This window comes from Camelus dromedarius, chromosome 8 (genome assembly GCF_036321535.1).
Source record: "Camelus dromedarius isolate mCamDro1 chromosome 8, mCamDro1.pat, whole genome shotgun sequence".
Lineage (NCBI taxonomy): Eukaryota > Metazoa > Chordata > Mammalia > Artiodactyla > Camelidae > Camelus > Camelus dromedarius.
In genome coordinates, this window is record NC_087443.1 from 3,393,330 (window position 1) to 3,410,901 (window position 17,572).

General features: G+C 41.8%; 1 protein-coding gene across 5 annotated transcripts in view; it reads left to right on the top strand.

The window, feature by feature from the left end:
• The window catches only part of ARID4B (AT-rich interaction domain 4B), a 127,697-nt gene extending 111,540 nt beyond the window's left edge, over window positions 1-16,157 (top strand). For 4 of the 5 annotated variants that reach the window (XM_010979781.3, XM_031460827.2, XM_031460828.2 and 1 more), the window contains 5 exons: window positions 2,658-3,872; window positions 6,476-6,589; window positions 8,760-8,975; window positions 9,889-10,035; window positions 14,403-16,157. In XM_010979781.3, coding sequence (XP_010978083.3) covers window positions 2,658-3,872; window positions 6,476-6,589; window positions 8,760-8,975; window positions 9,889-10,035; window positions 14,403-14,530 — 1,820 coding nt within the window. In that variant the 3' untranslated portion in view covers window positions 14,531-16,157. Of the gene's footprint in view, window positions 1-2,657; window positions 3,873-6,475; window positions 6,590-7,238; window positions 7,389-8,759; window positions 8,976-9,888; window positions 10,036-14,402 lie in introns of those variants that run through there. The other variant, XR_010381808.1, reaches the window with a different exon arrangement.
• Window positions 16,158-17,572: the final 1,415 nt, after the last annotated feature.

Consider the following 17,572-nt stretch of genomic DNA (forward strand, 5'->3'; position numbering starts at 1 on the left):
TACCCCCCCTTGACAGGAGGTAGGCTGGGAACAGAATGAGAGGGTGGGTGATGGTTGAGATTTTATGAAGAGACTATCACTAGCAAAGAGTTAGAGAACAGTCTTCCACATTCTGGCACTAGAGACCCCGCAAGTAAGCTGGGTATCTGATGAGTTGTCTGTTGGAAAGCTTATCCAGTAATAAACGCTGTTAACACGGTGGTGCCAGTCAGGTTTTAGTCGGTCATCCTTAAGTATGAATGATCAAGGAAAGCTCCAGCATGAAAGATGGTAACTAAAGCAAGCAGAAGAAATGAGCTTTGAAGAGAGATGGAAGAAGGTAGCAAAACCAGTTACGTCTGCGGTTATTAGTAGTTTCAGAGAAACCGAGCATCTGGAAACCAAAACAGCATGCAGTGAGAAAAGAACAAAGAACAAGAAGAACTTGGAGCTGAACATTGAAACTGAAATTCAGTAGAGCACTTAGAATTTGAAGTTGAGGAACTCTTCTAGGAAGTGTAAGAAAGCTGCACTGGTAATTTGAGAGAAAAGATGAGTGACGTGGAGTATCAGTCTAGGAACAGTGACTGCCGAGGGGGAGAAATTAGCAAGTAACCACACACGCACCACTGTTGTTTGCATGTGCTCATATTTATATCATTTTTGTGTTTTATAATGGGGAGAGAGAAACCAGCGTTGTGTCTAGAATCCCATCAAACAGCACAAGGAATGAAGAAGCCATGGAAACAGCATGGCTGGTTATATGTAACTGTAAAAAGCAATTGGAGTTTTAAAAACTAAACATTGGAAGAAACCGACTAGTTTTCTTTTGAACTGTCTCACAGTTCTGTTATCGCTTGTTGATTTATACCTCATTCCTTAGTGTTGTATAGTACACACTCTCGCTTTCTTGCTGTCTCTACACAGACACACACACACACACACACACACACACACACACACTCTGCTAGGATTAAATAAGCCTTGGGTGGAAAAAATAACTAAATAGGAAATATTTTCAGAACTGACAGATACGAATCTTTAAATGGAAAGAACCCACCAAATAACCTGATAAATTAATGAAGAGAGATCCAAGCCATAGAGTTAGGAAATTATAAAGTATCAGGAATAAAAAAAAATCGCCACAAATGAGTGAGAAGACAAATGAAGGTAGTGTTTTGAACATTATAAGCAAAAGAGCGGTACCTTCAAAACTGAAGAGCAGACCCAGTGAGCGACCAGCCAGATGGGGCAGAAAATAGATCTCTGGGAAGGGAGACTTTGGGAGTAGGGAACTGGACAGAATGCTTGGCTTCCTGGAGCAATTGAAATAAATGTGAAAGGTATAAAAAAGAAAGCCATAACGTGTAGAAAAGGACTTATGGAAATTCTTAGAAAAATAAAAAGCTGTACAAGAAAGAAGTATCAAGTGTACTGTTCACTGTGATGTGAACCACGTTTACATATGTTATACTCTAATGAACTTAAGATACATATATGGAAAGTATGGCAGAAGGGAGTGAAGGTATTAATAAGAGAGAAAATCCTCATTGCTTTTAGCAGACCAAACTTCATAGATCAGCTATTAAGAGTTGATGGTAACTATCAGGAAAAATAGTTACAAGATTGAGGAGGCTAGGGAGGGAAGAGAAAAGGAACCATTGGTGTTTATTCCGAGTCTCAGTTTGTTTTAACCATGTATATGTATTACTTTGATAATTTAAAAAACTTGGCTACGTGGGAACACAGTGAAAAGATTAAATATTTTAAACTATATTGTATCAGTTAGTTTCTACTCTTAATAAACCTAGCTAAAGAACACACATGGGTTTTTGGTTAGAGTGTTACAGTTAAGATTCTAAGTTCTGAAGTCAAATGACTGAGATTTGATTTGGTCTTGCCTTACTCCAGCTGTCTGGGGAAGCTTACTTAACCTCTCCAGATCCCAGTCCCCTAAACTATAAAGTGTGGCTAATACCTGTATATGTGCCATAGGATTGGCACGAGAATGGATGAGATGGCCCGTGCGAAGCTTGTCAAAGTACATGGCGCTTGGCAGCGTCTCAGTAAATGTTATGCTAAAATCATAATAAGAGCTATTATTTTATACTTAGTTGAATTTATTTACTAAAATGAACATTTAAGAAATAAATTATGTAGATATGTTTATATAAGGTCTTGATTACTTAAGTTAGTTGTGTTGTCCTGTAAAGCTTCTCTTGTGGAAATACATTGTTCACAGAATCTTTGAGTGATCATTGCTACTTTGGAAATGAAGGCTACACTTCTATAAGAAGAGAGACTGGAGTTAAAGCAGCCTGGGACTGCATCCTGACTCCGCTGCTTTCTGCTCATAAATTCAGAGAAGTTTCTTTTTTACAATGTTTTATTGAGGTATAATTCACGAACAATAAAAGTCACAACTTGTATGTTTACAATTTGATGAGTTTTGGCAAAAGTACACAGTAGGGCAGCTACCACTACAGTCATGACACAACATTTCCGTCTTTAGGTGAGGGTCTTAACTCCCTGCAGCTCCATTTCCTTCGTGGTAAAATGACGAGGAAGCCTAGCGGCCTGGGGTGGTTCCAAACACAGGCCATACTGTGTGTGTGTTCCAGCTGCACAGGGACGACATCTAGTATTCTTACCACCCTCGTCTCTCTCTTCTTTTCCAGCTTCTGAAAGTTCTGCAGAAGACAGTGAGCAAGAGGATGAGACAGGTGTTCAAGACATAGATAACAATGGCAAAGAGGAGTCTAAGGTTGATCATTTGACCCACGCCAGAAATGATCTTATTTCAAAAGAGGAACAGAATAGTTCATCTTTGCTAGAAGAAAATAAAGGCCATGCAGATTTGGTAATACCCAAACCCTTATCGAAATCTCCAGAGAGATTAAGAAAAGACATAGAAGGACTATCAGAAGATACTGATTATGAAGAAGATGATGAGATCACGAAAAAGAGAAAGGATGTCAAGAAGGACCACACGGATAAATGTTCGAAGGCAGCGGGGAAACGTGGGAAGAGAAGGTACTGCAGTGCGGAGGAGTGTCTGAAGACAGGGTCGCCCGGCAGGAAGGAGGACAAGGCCAAGGGCAAAGACTCCCTCTGTGTGGAAAACAGCAGCAACAGCTCTTCAGACGAAGACGAAGAAGAAAAATCGAAAGCAAAGATGACGCCAACTAAGAAATACAACGGTTTGGAGGAAAAAAGAAAATCTCTGCGGACAACAGGTTTCTATTCAGGATTTTCAGAAGTTGCGGAAAAAAGGATAAAACTTTTAAATAACTCTGATGAGAGGCTTCAGAACAGCAGAGCGAAAGATCGAAAAGATGTATGGTCAAGTATTCAGGGACAGTGGCCTAAGAAAACGCTGAAGGAGCTTTTCTCAGACTCTGACACGGAGGCTGCAGCCTCCCCGCCGCACCCCGCCCCCGAGGAGGGCCCGGCCGAGGGGTCCCTGCAGACGGTGGCCGAGGAGGAGAGCTGCTCGCCTGGTGCCGAGCTGGGGACGCCACCGCCACCCGGTGCCGAGCCTAAGCCCGCTGAGGAGAAGCCGGTGGAGGTCAGTGACAAGAAATCAGAATTTCCAAGTAGTGGCAGCAATTCAGTGCTGAATACCCCTCCCACTACACCCGAGTCGCCTTCCTCGGTCACTGTGACGGAAGCCAGCCGTCAGCAGTCTGTGGTGACAGCGTCAGAGCCACTGGCTCCAAACCAGGAGGAAATTCGGAGCATCAAGAGTGAAACTGACAGCACGATCGAGGTGGACAGTGTCGCCGGGGAGCTCCAGGACCTGCAGTCGGAGGGGAACAGCTCGCCAGCCGGCTGCGATGCCAGCGTGAGCTCCAGCAGCAGCGCCCAGCCTGAGCCCGAGCATCCCGAGAAAGGTGGGGGCGCCGCCCGGGAGGCCTCACTTGAGGACTTCCCTCCTTGCAGTCGCAGTGGGTTCACAGTATCTCTCGGTACAGTGGGAGGTGTGTAGGTGGCGGACTTGTGTGAACATGGTCAGAATGGAAGTTTGAAAGGTGATTTGTATCATGAATAGCGGAATGCATTGAAAAGCTTGAAAAGGACTTAATGCCCTTTGCTTCAGCAGTCCGTGACACTTCATGGTGGACCAGGATGTGTGCTAGAGATTGCACCCAGGCCCACATCCAGACCTGTGGGGAGTGCACGTATGCTGGCTGACCGTGTGGCATGAGCAGCTTAGATACATTTCTGTAGCCTTGTTTTTGCCATTGTAGTGCCCAGTGTCTCACAAACACTTTGATTTATTGGCAGACCCCTCCTCCTATAACCGAGTACTATGTAGGGGTTGGGAGCAGCCAGGCATGCTGTCTGCAGACAACGGGCCAAACTGATTTTCAAGCCTGACTCACGATGTGAGTTGGTGAAGGAACTGATGCTTGCTTAGGTGCATAGCTTCCAAATGGAAAGACCAGTGTATGTGTTAATGCACATGCAGGTGCAGAGATGCTTCCTAGGTGCTCTGTGAAGCTGCTAGAAGTGGACCTTGGAGTGAGTACTTCCCCAAGGTAGTAGTGCCTTTTGGTGGTGCTGGAGCTACACTTGTGCCATTTTCCTCACAAACTGCTGCGTTCAGGTGTCTTTAAGTCAGTGTGCCCTGGGCTGCCCCTTGGCTCTGAACCTCACTTTTCCAGTGTAAAGACAGAGCACTAGGGTGTGCATTTTCTGTAACACACCACGTTTTATTATGCTAGCTTTAGCTGAACTTAAAGAAAGATGGTCTAGATCAGATGAGTTATTTCCAAGTCTTCTCTCACAAGTCTTTTTTTTCTTTTCCCAGTTTTCTTGAGATAACAATTGACATAACATTATCACATAAATTTTGACTTAAAACATTCTTTAAAAAGAAAGTATTGAGGGAGGAGGGAAGTTAGGTCCGTGGCAGAGCACACGCTTAGTATGCACGAGATTCTGGGTTCAATCCCCAGTACTGCTATTTAAAAAAAATTTTTTAATGGTTGCCATTAAATTTCCATGTTCTTCGTTTATTGGGGTTTTTTGTTTTGCATTCACACATGTGGCTACTATGATTATATTTGTGTGCTGTACTATCTCGTGGAACTGAAGTACCCAGACATGAGTAATCTTCAAAATTAAAGAGGCCTTTATCACAGATGATAAAGACTTTGAACAATAATATGATAAAGTTTTAATAGTTACAATTCTAAAGAGGTTGGGTCCTCACCATGTTGCTCATACCTCATGAAAGATTAAAATTTATTTTTTTAAAAAGATATCTGATAGCATCTCTTCAGAAATAAATTCTTAAGCACCTATTTCATATAGCCTCACTTTCATAAATATTTCTTATAGCGGAAAGTTTCAGAATTACACTCTTGGAGAGAAACCTGGTCGTTACTTTTAAGATTCTGTACTTGAATATGGACAGTATCTAAATCACCTTCTTTATGTTTCACTTTGTTACATTAAAATAGTTAGGAAAAGTTATCAATTAACTGTAACCCATAAACAAAGAAAACTAAGAAGTTGCAAATAAAACAGTTAATAAGCCTGTTCCAATTTTTCTAACAAAGCTATGTCTTGTATACCCATGGTTGATTTTACCATTGTAATGGGACTGAGAAACTTTTTTTGGTAACAAACATGGCATAATTTTATCATAGTATTAATTACATTGTGTCATCATAGTATCTGACGTTGGAACTGAATGGAGATAAGACTATTAATCCTAGGACAGAGACCGTACTGTGTGGTGTAAGAAGCAATATAAGTAATTAGACAGAGAAACACAGTGGGTGCTGAGGCTCAAATTAGCAGTACAGGAAGTATAGTCTGGAGTGAGCAGCAGGAAAGGTAGGACTCGGACTGTTCCTTGAAGAAAAGGGAGATATTTATGTTTTGGGATAACTTTCTACCAAGAAGATGCAATGTTTCTTAGAACTGCTATGCTGGATTTGTAAATGGTGTACCTATTAACCATTGTCCTTAGGAGCTAAGTTGTTGTTACTAATTATGATAAAAACAATTTATCATAAATTTATTATATAATTATGTGCGACTTGCTACTAAAATTCCATTAATATTGTATCATTTTAAAATTTCATCAATATCATTTTAAGATAAAGCATTTATATTTTAATTTGTAATTATTCTGGTTTTACTGAATTTTAACACATTTCAGCATAGACCTGTTTTAGAATTACTAGACTCATAAACCCCAGTACTACATTGAGCACTACTTTCAGTTTATATATGATTTTTCTAAGAAAAATGTACATACTTTATTTTCTTTTTTAAAAACTAATTTTATTATGTGCAGTAATTCAGCTCATTAATGACAGTTTATTTTTTAAATTGTAGTAATTTCTATGATAGTTTATAAATCACGTAAAGAACATGTATATTTTCAGAATTGCCCTGTTCTTCTAAAATGCAAAATTAATTTGCACCTGAGGAAAGTTTGGTTTTATTTTGTATTAACTTAATTCCTTTCCCATCAAAGCCTGTACAGGCCAGAAAAGAGTGAGAGAAGCTCAGGGAGGAGGAAGTTCATCAAAAAAGCAGAAGCGAAGCCATAAAGCAACGGTGGTAAACAACAAAAAGAAGGGAAAAGGCAGTAAGTGTGAAATCTCTCATTTTTAAACATGAAGATAATGATGGATATGTTTTTTTCTCCACTAAGAAAAGGTTATTCAGCATATGGGGATAGTTCAATACTCTGATTTTGTCTCTACCCCAGAAAATTACACAGAAGTCTTCTGATCCTAGGTAAACCCTAGGATTAAGCAATTTAGTTCTTCAGCAGGGGTATCCATTGCTGATGAATGATCAGGTAATCTCTTAAAAAAGAAATAGCCAATATAATATAAACATCTGCGTCTTTGTTTTATGTTCAGCAGTTCTTTTGTGGTTATCTATATTACGAATTATGAAAGGCTTCAGTTACACTTTTATTACAATGAATTTGATTGCTTTGTGATTCTCCAGGCAAAATCAGCCTAGAAGAGAGCAGTCAAGATAGTTTAGAATTGTAATTCCCGTAACTCCAGTCTACTGCCTTTGTCTTTGGTATCATAAACTGCGTACCCAAGAGCAGCTGTGAGAATACTTGGGTTAAGTGTGTTCTAACTGATAACTTTACAATGACTCTGTTCATCGACCTACAGGAATATATATATACTGTATTTCTCCTGAGAGCTGCACATTTTATCTCTCTTTTGTAGACAAAGTAAGAAGCAGAAAATATGTAAAGAATTTTTTTTCAGGTGTCCCACACTGACCTCCTGCTGCTCTTCCAGGAGACTCCTGCCACCTCCACTGCCTGACCTTTGGCCGGCTTGGCTGCACTTCAGTGCAGAAAAGGCTTATGCGGCCAGCTCCCCGAGGTTCTGCTGAGCCCTTATGACTTCCAGGCGGTGAATATGGCATCCTTCGGGGCCCCGGGCGGCTGTGCTCAGCAAGGCCACGAAAGCCAAGCTGAGGCAGACCACTGCATCAGAGTGGGGCCACGCCTGGGGTGGCTTAGCTAGGAGTTGCCAGGGCTTCCAGAGCAGCAGTGGGGGGACGGGGAAGGGAGGCTTTTAGGATGTGTGTAAAAGATTGGTGGAGTTTCTTTATTCCTCCAGCTCCACAGTGAGGGTACTGGCTATGTATCTTTCCTATCTGGAACACTTTTCAGGCTTTTAGAGCCTAAATTTGCCTTTTTTTTTTTTCTTTTTTTTTGGGTAGCTGTTGTTCCAAGAAGAACTGATAGATGAAAATAAACTTGATGCCAAACTGACCACCAGTTATTTGGAGTAACTGACAGGATATTCAGAATGTTTCTTATTACACTGTGATATTTTTGTCTTCAAGATTTTACCATTTAAATGACATTCTCTAAGAGGGCTCATCTTCAACAAGGCAGTTAACACATTCAGATAATTTAGAGACTTAGCAGTTGATCGTGTATGCTCCCATTTTAATTATTGGGCTTACATCTTGGTGAATCAGAATGGGGAAACAGTCGTCCTCGAATAATTTAGTAAAGTGAATTAACTCTCATGGAATCTAAAATACGACTTTATATCCAGACAGAGGTGGTTTATGGAAGTATCAATCCTGTCACCTGTTCACATGGTCATCGGTCAGGGTGTTAAGCACTTTCAATCTAGTGCTGAGGCTTTAATCAGCCAAGGCAAATGTAGCAGAATTATAGTATAGACTTTTGAATTCTTCATAAATTACTGAAATACTTACTGGGATAAAACTGTTGGTTTATTTTAGTCAACAATCTCTTATGTAGGAGTTTCATAAGAAATCCATTGTATATATCAAAGTTTAAAGTTTATTCCCAAAGAATCCCATATTGAATCTGACGATTATGCATTGTTTGTGGCTAAAGGTGTAGGAAAATGTCCTGTACGCAGTCTGTGCACATGTTCAAAGTATAAAATTTAAGAAGTCTCCATTTTGAACCATTTTAAAAGGTGCTGTATTCTTCGTTAGACATGCTAACACAGAAGGAAAGGGCATGCAGATAGGTACTGTGCACGGGATGCTCTGCCAGGTGTTAGAAGGTTAGTTTGAGTATTTTTTAAAAAAACGTATTATTGGCAATTCAGGTAAGAAGAGGTTTTGGCTTTTGTTTTCCTGAGCTGCTGCTGCGTTTGTGCTTGATGACTTTCCTGGTTTGTAGGCAGGGTCTGCAAGGCAGATTGTTTACTGTAGTAACACATTCAAATGGCTAATTTTAAATTGTCCACTAAAATCTGTGACATCCTTTGGTGCTTTTCTTTTTCTTTCAGCAAACAGCAGTGACAGTGAGGAGCTCTCTGCCGGTGAGAGCGCAGCGAAGACTCAGCCCGTCAAGTCGGCCTCCTCTGGGCTGAAGTCTCATGGCGCCAAGTCCCCTGCGAGGACACATTCCCCAGGGAAGTGCGGGAAGAATGGCGACAAGGACCCCGACCTCAAGGAAGCCAGCAGCCGACTACCCAAAGTTTACAAGTGGAGCTTTCAGATGTGTAAGTGCCACGCGCCTGCTCCCCGGTTCGGCAGTAGGCACGCGAGCCTGGCCAGCCTGGCTTCGGGCGACGCTGGGAAAGTGGCTATGACCGGACCTGGAGACACAGTAACCATGGCACTGCGGAGACCTTATTTGGATCTGGATTTGAATAAAAAATTGCTAAACGATAAATTTTAAGGCATTGAGGCAGATATCAACGTTGACTAGATATTTCTGTTACAGTGCTGGGAATTTGCCTTAAAAAACCTGATGTTGGGGGTTGGGCTTGGCCGAGGTACAAATGAGACAGAGTTTGCTGCAAACTGCTGATTCCTGAAGCTGGGTGATGAGTGTGTGTGGCTCTGCTGTCTGTGTTTCTGTGTGTATGAGAATATCCATTACACATTTTTTTTTGGAGGGAGGAGACTACTCCAGAGTTTCTCACACAGGGAAATATTCTTAGGAGATTAAAAATAGCTTTAGAGCATTTGAAATTTTTCCTCCAAGTTAATAGTTACACATTCTTATGAAAAAATCTAACAAAGAAGGACAAAAGAGAAAAATTTATCCACAGTCCTAACTCTCAAAAATATAGCAGTTTGAACATTTTGGTGTCTTTGCAGTCTCATTTCTGAGTATGATTTTTAATGATACAGTGTGGTGATACTGTGCATGAATGCGGAATTTCTAACCTTCATGTTTAGGTCATGAGACCTTTAGTTCTGCACACTCATTCAGTCACAAAATGCCATGCGTATGTTAGTGCCAGGCATTGTTTTAAGCTAGGGGAAAAAAAACTTAGGCAGACATATATTTACAAACCTCATTTTTAGTTTCTCTGTCTTGACCTCATTCTACAACACTATATGTTCTCTTTTATATTTGAAAATTTTGTTCAAAAATGCATATTCATGAAAGTTTTCAATTCACAGCGGACCTGGAAAACATGACAAGTGCTGAACGCATCACAGTTCTTCAAGAAAAACTACAAGAAATCAGAAAACATTATCTGTCATTAAAATCTGAAGTAGCTTCCATTGATCGGAGGAGAAAGCGTTTAAAGAAGAAAGAGAGAGAAAGTAGGTGTTCTGACCTTCCTTTACTTAAACATGAGCAGTTTGTGCTGCAGTGGGGCTCCCATGAATTGTATCGGTGTGTTTTCAGGCAAGTTCTTTATCCCTCTGGCTTATTACCCTTATCTATAGAGATTTAGCTAAAGAAACAGTTCTCTCAAACCGTCGTATTCACTTTGATGGAGCTTACACTCCTCTTCCCCCCAAACTCGTCCCACCCGGGCGGTGGGGAGACCGCGCGTCCCTGGGGACCCGCGTGCGCGGAGGGGGTGAGAGGGTGCGGACGTGCGGGCGGGGCGCCGTACGGCTGCCGTGCCGAGGTGGGCCGATCTTGGAGTCGCTGCCGCAGGCTCGTTTCCAGACACGACGCAGCGAGTGTCACACTGAAGCGAGCCACGTGAATGTTTCCGTTTCCTTCGCGCCGCGCAGCCGTCTGAGCTGCGGCCGCGTCGTGTCTAAAGCAGCAGCGTATGTGCCTCAGTTAAAAAATACTGCGAAGGATGCTGACCACCGCCTGAGCCTTCAGTGAGTCCTAAGGTTTGCAGGCGGAGTTGCTTTGTCTCCGGCTTGAAGGCTGCTGGCTGCCGGAGGTTGGGGTGGCTGTGGCGATCTCTGAAAGTGAGACGGCAAGGGAGCTGGCCGCGCCCGTTGACTCCCTTCCCCCCGCGGCCCCCGCGCGGCTGTGGGATAGCGCTGCACCCACGGTAGGATGTAGGATGTCTGTCCGCGCTGGAGTCAGTTTCCTCAGAACCTGCTGCTGTTCTGTACATTACGTTTCCACAGTACTCTCAATCCTTTGTTGTCATTTCAACAGGCAGATAAGCTGGGAGGCTGAAACGGCCGCGGGCACCTTCTCACAGCTCCGAGGCCGGAGCCCAAGACCCGCGTCGCCGCCGTGCGTGGTCCTCCTGCGGCTTCTCCGTAGCCGGCAGAATGCCGCTGCGTGGTTCCCCTGTGCACAGGGAGATGGACTCTCTGGTTTCTCTTCCTCTTCTTATGAGGACACAGCCCTGTTGGATTAGGGCCCCACCCTTATGATTTCATTTAACCTTAATCACCTCCCTGAAGGCCCTGGCTCCAAATCCTGTCACACTGGGAATTAGGGCTTCAGCACAGAACTTGGGAGAGACACAGTTCAGTCTGTAAAAGGGTCGCAGGCGGAGAGAACCGCGCGTATTCCCTGCTAGAGTTTATCAGACTTGGAATCCCTGACGTTTGGGCCCGATAATTCTTTGCTGTGTTGGGGGCGGGGCGCTGTCCGTGCAGTCTGGAATGTTACAGCCTCTCTGGCCTGTACCCACTGGATGGCAGCAGCGCCCCATGGTTGTGACAACCACAGATGCGTCCAGCCTGGGCCAGATATCCTGTAGCGGGCAGAATCACGCAGGTGGAGAACTGCTCTGAGAGGGAAGTACACTTGTGCTTTCCAGGAACAGAAAGAAACCATTTCAGTGAAAATGTGGTAAACAGAAGTCATGTGTAGCCCTGTGGGCCAGGAGGAGGTGTTTAGATTCTATCCTGAGATAGACAGCTGATAGGAAGTTCCACACACAGCTGACGTGATCCGTGTGTAGTTTTCTGAAGCCCGCTGCTGGCCCTGTGGGAAGGAGACTCGAGGGGGCTGGTGGCACAAGCAGTGGTGACTTGGGCGCCCACCGCTTGTGACCCAGACTAGGATGGTTTCAGTAACGGTGGAAGCAGTTACGGTGGTGTTAGCCGTGCTTGCTGATGGACGGTGTGGTGGATGAAGGAGAGAGAGAAGTTAAGCATGGCTTGTAGGTTTTCATCTTGAACAGCTGGATCCTGGTGCCAGTTTTGGACACGAGGAAGACCTAGAAAGGAGATTGTTCTGGGACAGCGGAAAGGACCAGACCTTGCGTGTTAGATGTGACGTATTTTGCAGCCCCTACTAGGCACCCGAGTGGAGACGGCAGGCGGACAGCGGGATGGAAGTTTGTAGCCGGGGGAGAGGTCAGGACTCAGAGGTGTGCTTTTCAAGTTACGGGCTATTCTGTAGCACAGGAGTTATTGCCCGTGGTGTTTTTAAACCCCTATACTTGAATAAATCACCTCGGCAAGCAGTGTGGGTAGAACAGGGAAGAAGGAAAGCTGGGCTGGGACACGCCAACTGTTAGAGGCAAGGCTGAGGAGAGGACACAGCCAGCAGCGCTTGAGGTGGAGGGGCCTGGGGGGGGGACAAACGGGAGCAGGTGGGGGGTGTGTGGCCGGAGGGGGGAGGGGGCGTGGTCGAGGGGGGTGGACAGAGTTGGAATCATTGGTGACCTCTGCAAAGCATTTCAGGTGAGCCGTGGAGAGAGGCTGGGTTGGCTCTGGTTCAACCCAGAGAGGAAGGTGAGGAGGTGGAGACAGCGCCCTGGGAGGCCCTGAGCTCTGCTGTGAGGGGCGCAGGGAAATGGGGCTGGGGGCGGGGGAGGGAGCCCGTGTGGTCCTCAGCCTGGGACTCTGCTCCCTGACCCTCTTCTCTTTCCCCTAAGTCCCGACCTCCGAGACACTTTCATTCTTGTTGTTTTTTGCTTTTTCTTCAGATGAATTTTTCTTCCCTCTTCTGCTTTCGTGATAATTCCTTTAACTCCACCTTTGTCTAGGCTTCTTAATTTGCGAGGTGGGTGAAAGTCTGTCTGGGTGATGGAGTATTTGAAAAGAAGTTGAATGTTGGTATGTAGAAAGTGTATACCAAAAAAAGTACAGACAGAAATAGTCTGTTTTATAACTCAAACCAATTCTTGGAAAACAGTGAAATTCATGTCCTTATGCACTGCTGGAAACATTGGCACAGTTATCTCGGGAAACAGTTTGCGAGTTTGGAGAACTAACTGATTCTGGTTCTAAGTATAGGTCCCAAGGAAAAATACGTAGCCACAAAGAAATTTGTTACAGAAATATTTATAATAGAAGATAGAAATAATTAAATTGTATTCTCCAATGATATATTGCATTGATGAAAAATAAGTAGACATTTAAATTTTTATTTATAATCGGTGTATTCACTTGTTGGTAATAGCAAAAGACTAGGAATTACATTAGTTACAATTCATGAATACAGTGGAATACTATTCAGCTTAGAAATCTGTATGACTGATAAGGAGGAATCCCCTAAGATAGATTAAGTGGAAAAAAAAATCAGGAGTCCGACTCTGTATTATGCTTCCTCTTGTTCACTTAAAAGTGAAGTTACTAGTGTTTTCATTTTAAATTTGCGTATCACATCTCTAGAGTCAGCCGATAAAATTCCTCTAGAACAAGGGTTGCAAACATTTTCTTTTTTTTTTTAATTCTTATATTTTATTGAAGTGTAATTGATTTACAATGTTAGTTTCAGGTGTACAGCAAAGCAATTCCGTTATACATATACACACATACATATTTTTTTTCAGTTTCTTTTCCATTACAGCTCATTACAACAAGAGCAAACATTTTCTGTAGGGACAGCTAGTAAGTATTTTGGGCTTTGTGGCCCTTGTAGTCTTGACTGTATCATTGCAGGTGTGAAATCTGGCAAAGGCCAGATGTGAACAAATGGGCATAGCTGTGTTCCAGTAGAATTTTCTTAACCCAGGCAGGCCAGATCTGGCCCCAGGGCAGGACTTGGCCAGTCCCTGTTGGGAGTTTTAAAGGCTGTGAAGCAGCTGCTAACAGTGGGGAGAGGAGTTTGGAGGACTAGGGGGCCCTGGACACGAGGGAGATTGGCTTTTTTCACCATATAGCCCAATACTGAATGATTTTTTTTTACCTTGTGCATGTATTCTTTAAAAAAGTTTTCAGACACTGATTTATAACAATGAGAGAATTTCCTTGAGGAGAATAAATAATGTGCCACTTTGTAAACCAAGTGGAAGAAAACGCAGCAGTTACTGTGTTATTTGTGGCAGGAGTTATTTGTCCCAGCCTTAAGAAGCATTTAACCTTCCATTCTCATCATCATTTAATTTCATAAGAAACTCCCAAAGCAGAAAGATATAGGAGTTAGGAGGGGGGAAAAGATTTGGGGATGGATTACAGATATTTTTCTAGTGAATCCAAAGATCTTTTTGATATTTGTTTCATTATCACAGAAAGTCTGTCCTCTCTTTTATTTCCATCTCTCAGTGGACTGGGAACCTGGTTACTTTTTCCTCTTTGATCCTTGCAGGAACATTCCCTGATCTCTCCTTTTTTGTTACTTCTCATGTAGTTCAGCGTTTCTTTGTTACTTGAGATGCACCAGGTTTTGTTAGATCTATGTAAGCTTTGACTGCTCTTGTCCCTTAATGATCCTGGGGAACACAGCAGAATTTGAACTCGGAAAACCAGTGTTTGCTTGTTTCTGTTGTCGTGTCTCCATTGCATTAAGCTGTCGGTTTCCCTTCCCTTAGGTGCTGCCACGTCCTCGTCATCTTCTTCCCCCTCGTCCAGCTCCATCACAGCTGCTGTCATGCTAACGTTAGCTGAGCCGTCCATGTCCAGTGCATCGCAGAACGGAATGTCAGTCGAGTGCAGGTGACAGCGGGACTTGCTAAAGCACTTTGCACTTAATGGCTGTTGAGGGCCACGTCTTTTTTATACTGCACAGTGGCACAAAAAAAATCAGACAAGCACTATTTTATATTTAAAAGTTGTTTCTTGACAAGCTGACTTGGCACTTAAGTGCACTTTTTTTATGAAGAAAAAGTACAATGAACTGCTTTTCCTCAAGCAATAATTGTTTCCACCTTGTCTGGGAATTGTGTGTCTGGTAACTTGAAGGCCTTCCACTGTGGCGAACGGAGGCTTTTCACTGCCTGCAGAGACAATGCAGTAAGCGTAGTCATCGGGTGGCCAGAACATGGTAAGATAACTTACTGTATATGTATTCCCTTGTATTTTGTTAAAGCTGGAACATTTGATATTTTTCCATTTATTTATGAAAAAATATGAACCTATTTTCATTTGTACAAGCTAATTGTTTTTTAAAGCAAGTCGCCTTAGGGTGGCTTTAATTGTATAAGTCAAGCACATGTTATAAATTCGAAACCTGCAGTTAACAGGATATTAGACATCGATCCTGATAACCAAATACTAAAGATTCTCTTTTAAAAAGACTGAACATGTTTACAGGTTTGAATTAGGCTAAAAGGTCTTACAGTGGCTTTTCATGCCCCTTCAAATTGGAATGGAACTACTGTACTTTGCCATTTTTCTATAAATCAGTATTTTTTTTTAATTTTGATATAATACATTGTGTGAAAAAAGAAAATGGCTAATAAACTGTATTAAATCTTAAACAATGTATAAAGATTGTACCTAGCCAGTTCAAAGTGTATATTTATTCATAATGAATTATAACAGTTATATTTTTGTGTTTTCTTGTAAATGTTTCTTTTTCCTTAAATACAGATAATTCATTTGTATTGCTTATTTTATTATGAGCTACAACAAGAGGACTTCAGGAACAAGTAAACTTTTATTAGTATGGTTCAAGGCTGTTGATATGAACTGTCTCAAAAGGATGGTTTTTATTTTAAGTATAAATAGCTAATTGGGGTGGTAGGCCTATAAAATTAAATGCCTTGTATAAAATCCAAAATGAGCGCAAAGTTGTTTTCACTTGTACTGACTTTATGTTGTATGACTCCGGTCTCTGTTCTGTTTGGCACTTGTATTTAATTCTACACCTTTGTAAGACATTTGTATATTGCGGATGTGTTCATTCAGGCTATTTAATACCTGGCACTGTTAATACACAGTCCTTTACTGTACAGACTGTTTTACTGTTTTACTTGTAGTTCCGTGTGCTTTTTTTGGATGGGGCTGGCATGTTTCATTTGTTTTCTGGCAATATGACGTGAGAATTTCAAAGCGTTTTGTTGTAGATGCTAACGTGTCAGAATCCTTTACATTCAACTTTTCTAAGAAAAGCATTTTCAGTCTTGTAGTGTGTGCTTACAGTAACTAATTTTGTTGAAAATGGTTTCAAGTTACTCAAATTTGTACAGGACTGTAAAGATTTGTTGACAGCAAAACATTGAAGAAAAGCTTATAGAATAAAAGCTATAAAGTATATATTAGGAGCTGCAAACAGTGAAGAATTGTGTAATATATTGTACAAATGTAAGCAAAGGCTCTGAAATAAAAATGCCATAGTTTGTGAATCCTTGATTTTGTTTCTGAAAGATTAAGTAACTTTCATTCATTTCTGTATGTGATGACTGAAATGTGTATCTCCAGCATGTGTTACCGGAAAGGGTCAACTGACATACAGAAAAGTGGATATTCTGCCCACAGAAATGCCAAGTCCGTTAACCAGGTTGCTGTACAGGGTTTGCTGGGCACCTTGTATCTTTGCGTACGCTATTTAGCTCGAGTCTGAACGTGAATACTTACGACTTGGAGGTTTGTCTAAAGAAAAAAAATCAGAAAAAATTTTTTTCTTTAATGCTTGAAACCATTACTAGCAGCTTTTTTTTTTTTTTTTTTTTGGTCTTTATTGTAATTGGACCTTTGTGGGTCTCATACACGTTCAGTGCACTTTAGACCCCTTTGGAATCATCTGGGCGTTGTTGAAACAATAGTCAGTACTCAGGCCCCATCCTCGAAAAGTCCTGTTTAATTGGTCTGGGATGGTACCTGGATGTTAAGCTTTTTTAAGGTGGCCAGTGATTTTAATATGCATCTGGGTTGAGAACCACTGCTTTACTCCAAACCTTTAAAATCAGTAATTAGGTTTTTTTTTTTGCCCCATTTAATGAACTTTCCACCAAGAGAAAATCCTTTCTTTGGGAAAAAAAGGAAAGAAACTTTTTTAAGGCCTAAAAAGCTCAAGTGTATATTTTTAACACACCTTTGCAATGACCCTTTATTTATTTTCACAGAAATTCATTTAACATTTAAGGGATGAGTTTTAAAGTCTATAGAACAGTGCTTGTCAAAATGTCCCAGAATACTGGCCCCTGGAAATGCTCTAGGAATGTATTACCAGATGTATTTGGGAAGTACTCTGTATAGCACATTCCCTTCTTAGAGCTTCCAGCGTTAGCAAATTAAAAGCTTAAAAAGTCTGTGAAGAAACACCAACTTCCTTTACACTACTGTTTTCAGTCTTACCTGATCGTGAAACCCTGTTTTTCAAGGAACTCCAAATATTACCCTCGTGGTATGTTAACAGAAGCAGTGACATAAAGGAGGATAATTACAAACTTTGTTGGGGGTAAGGTTTATAATACCCTTGGGCTTTTCTGCCCTCTTGCCTATTTCTCCCTTCCCAGCTTCTCCCGAGAGTTTGAAATTTTCATGACATTACTAGAATTTGACTTAAGACTTTCCTGGTCGCCTAAACTGCATTTTATCAAACTAATTTACAAGCTGTAATAAAATTAAGATGGTATTTTTTTTTTTTACAGTGTTCTTCAAGCCTTTTCTTCCCTACTGAAATAACCTGAGGGTGAGGACTTGTTAATTTTAATAACCTGTGGAGACTGGGGAAGGTGGAGCGGAGTCCGTGAAACCCCTAACATTTTTTACAAAATGTATTTGTATTTTTTAATGAAAAGAGCCTTTGTAAGTTGAA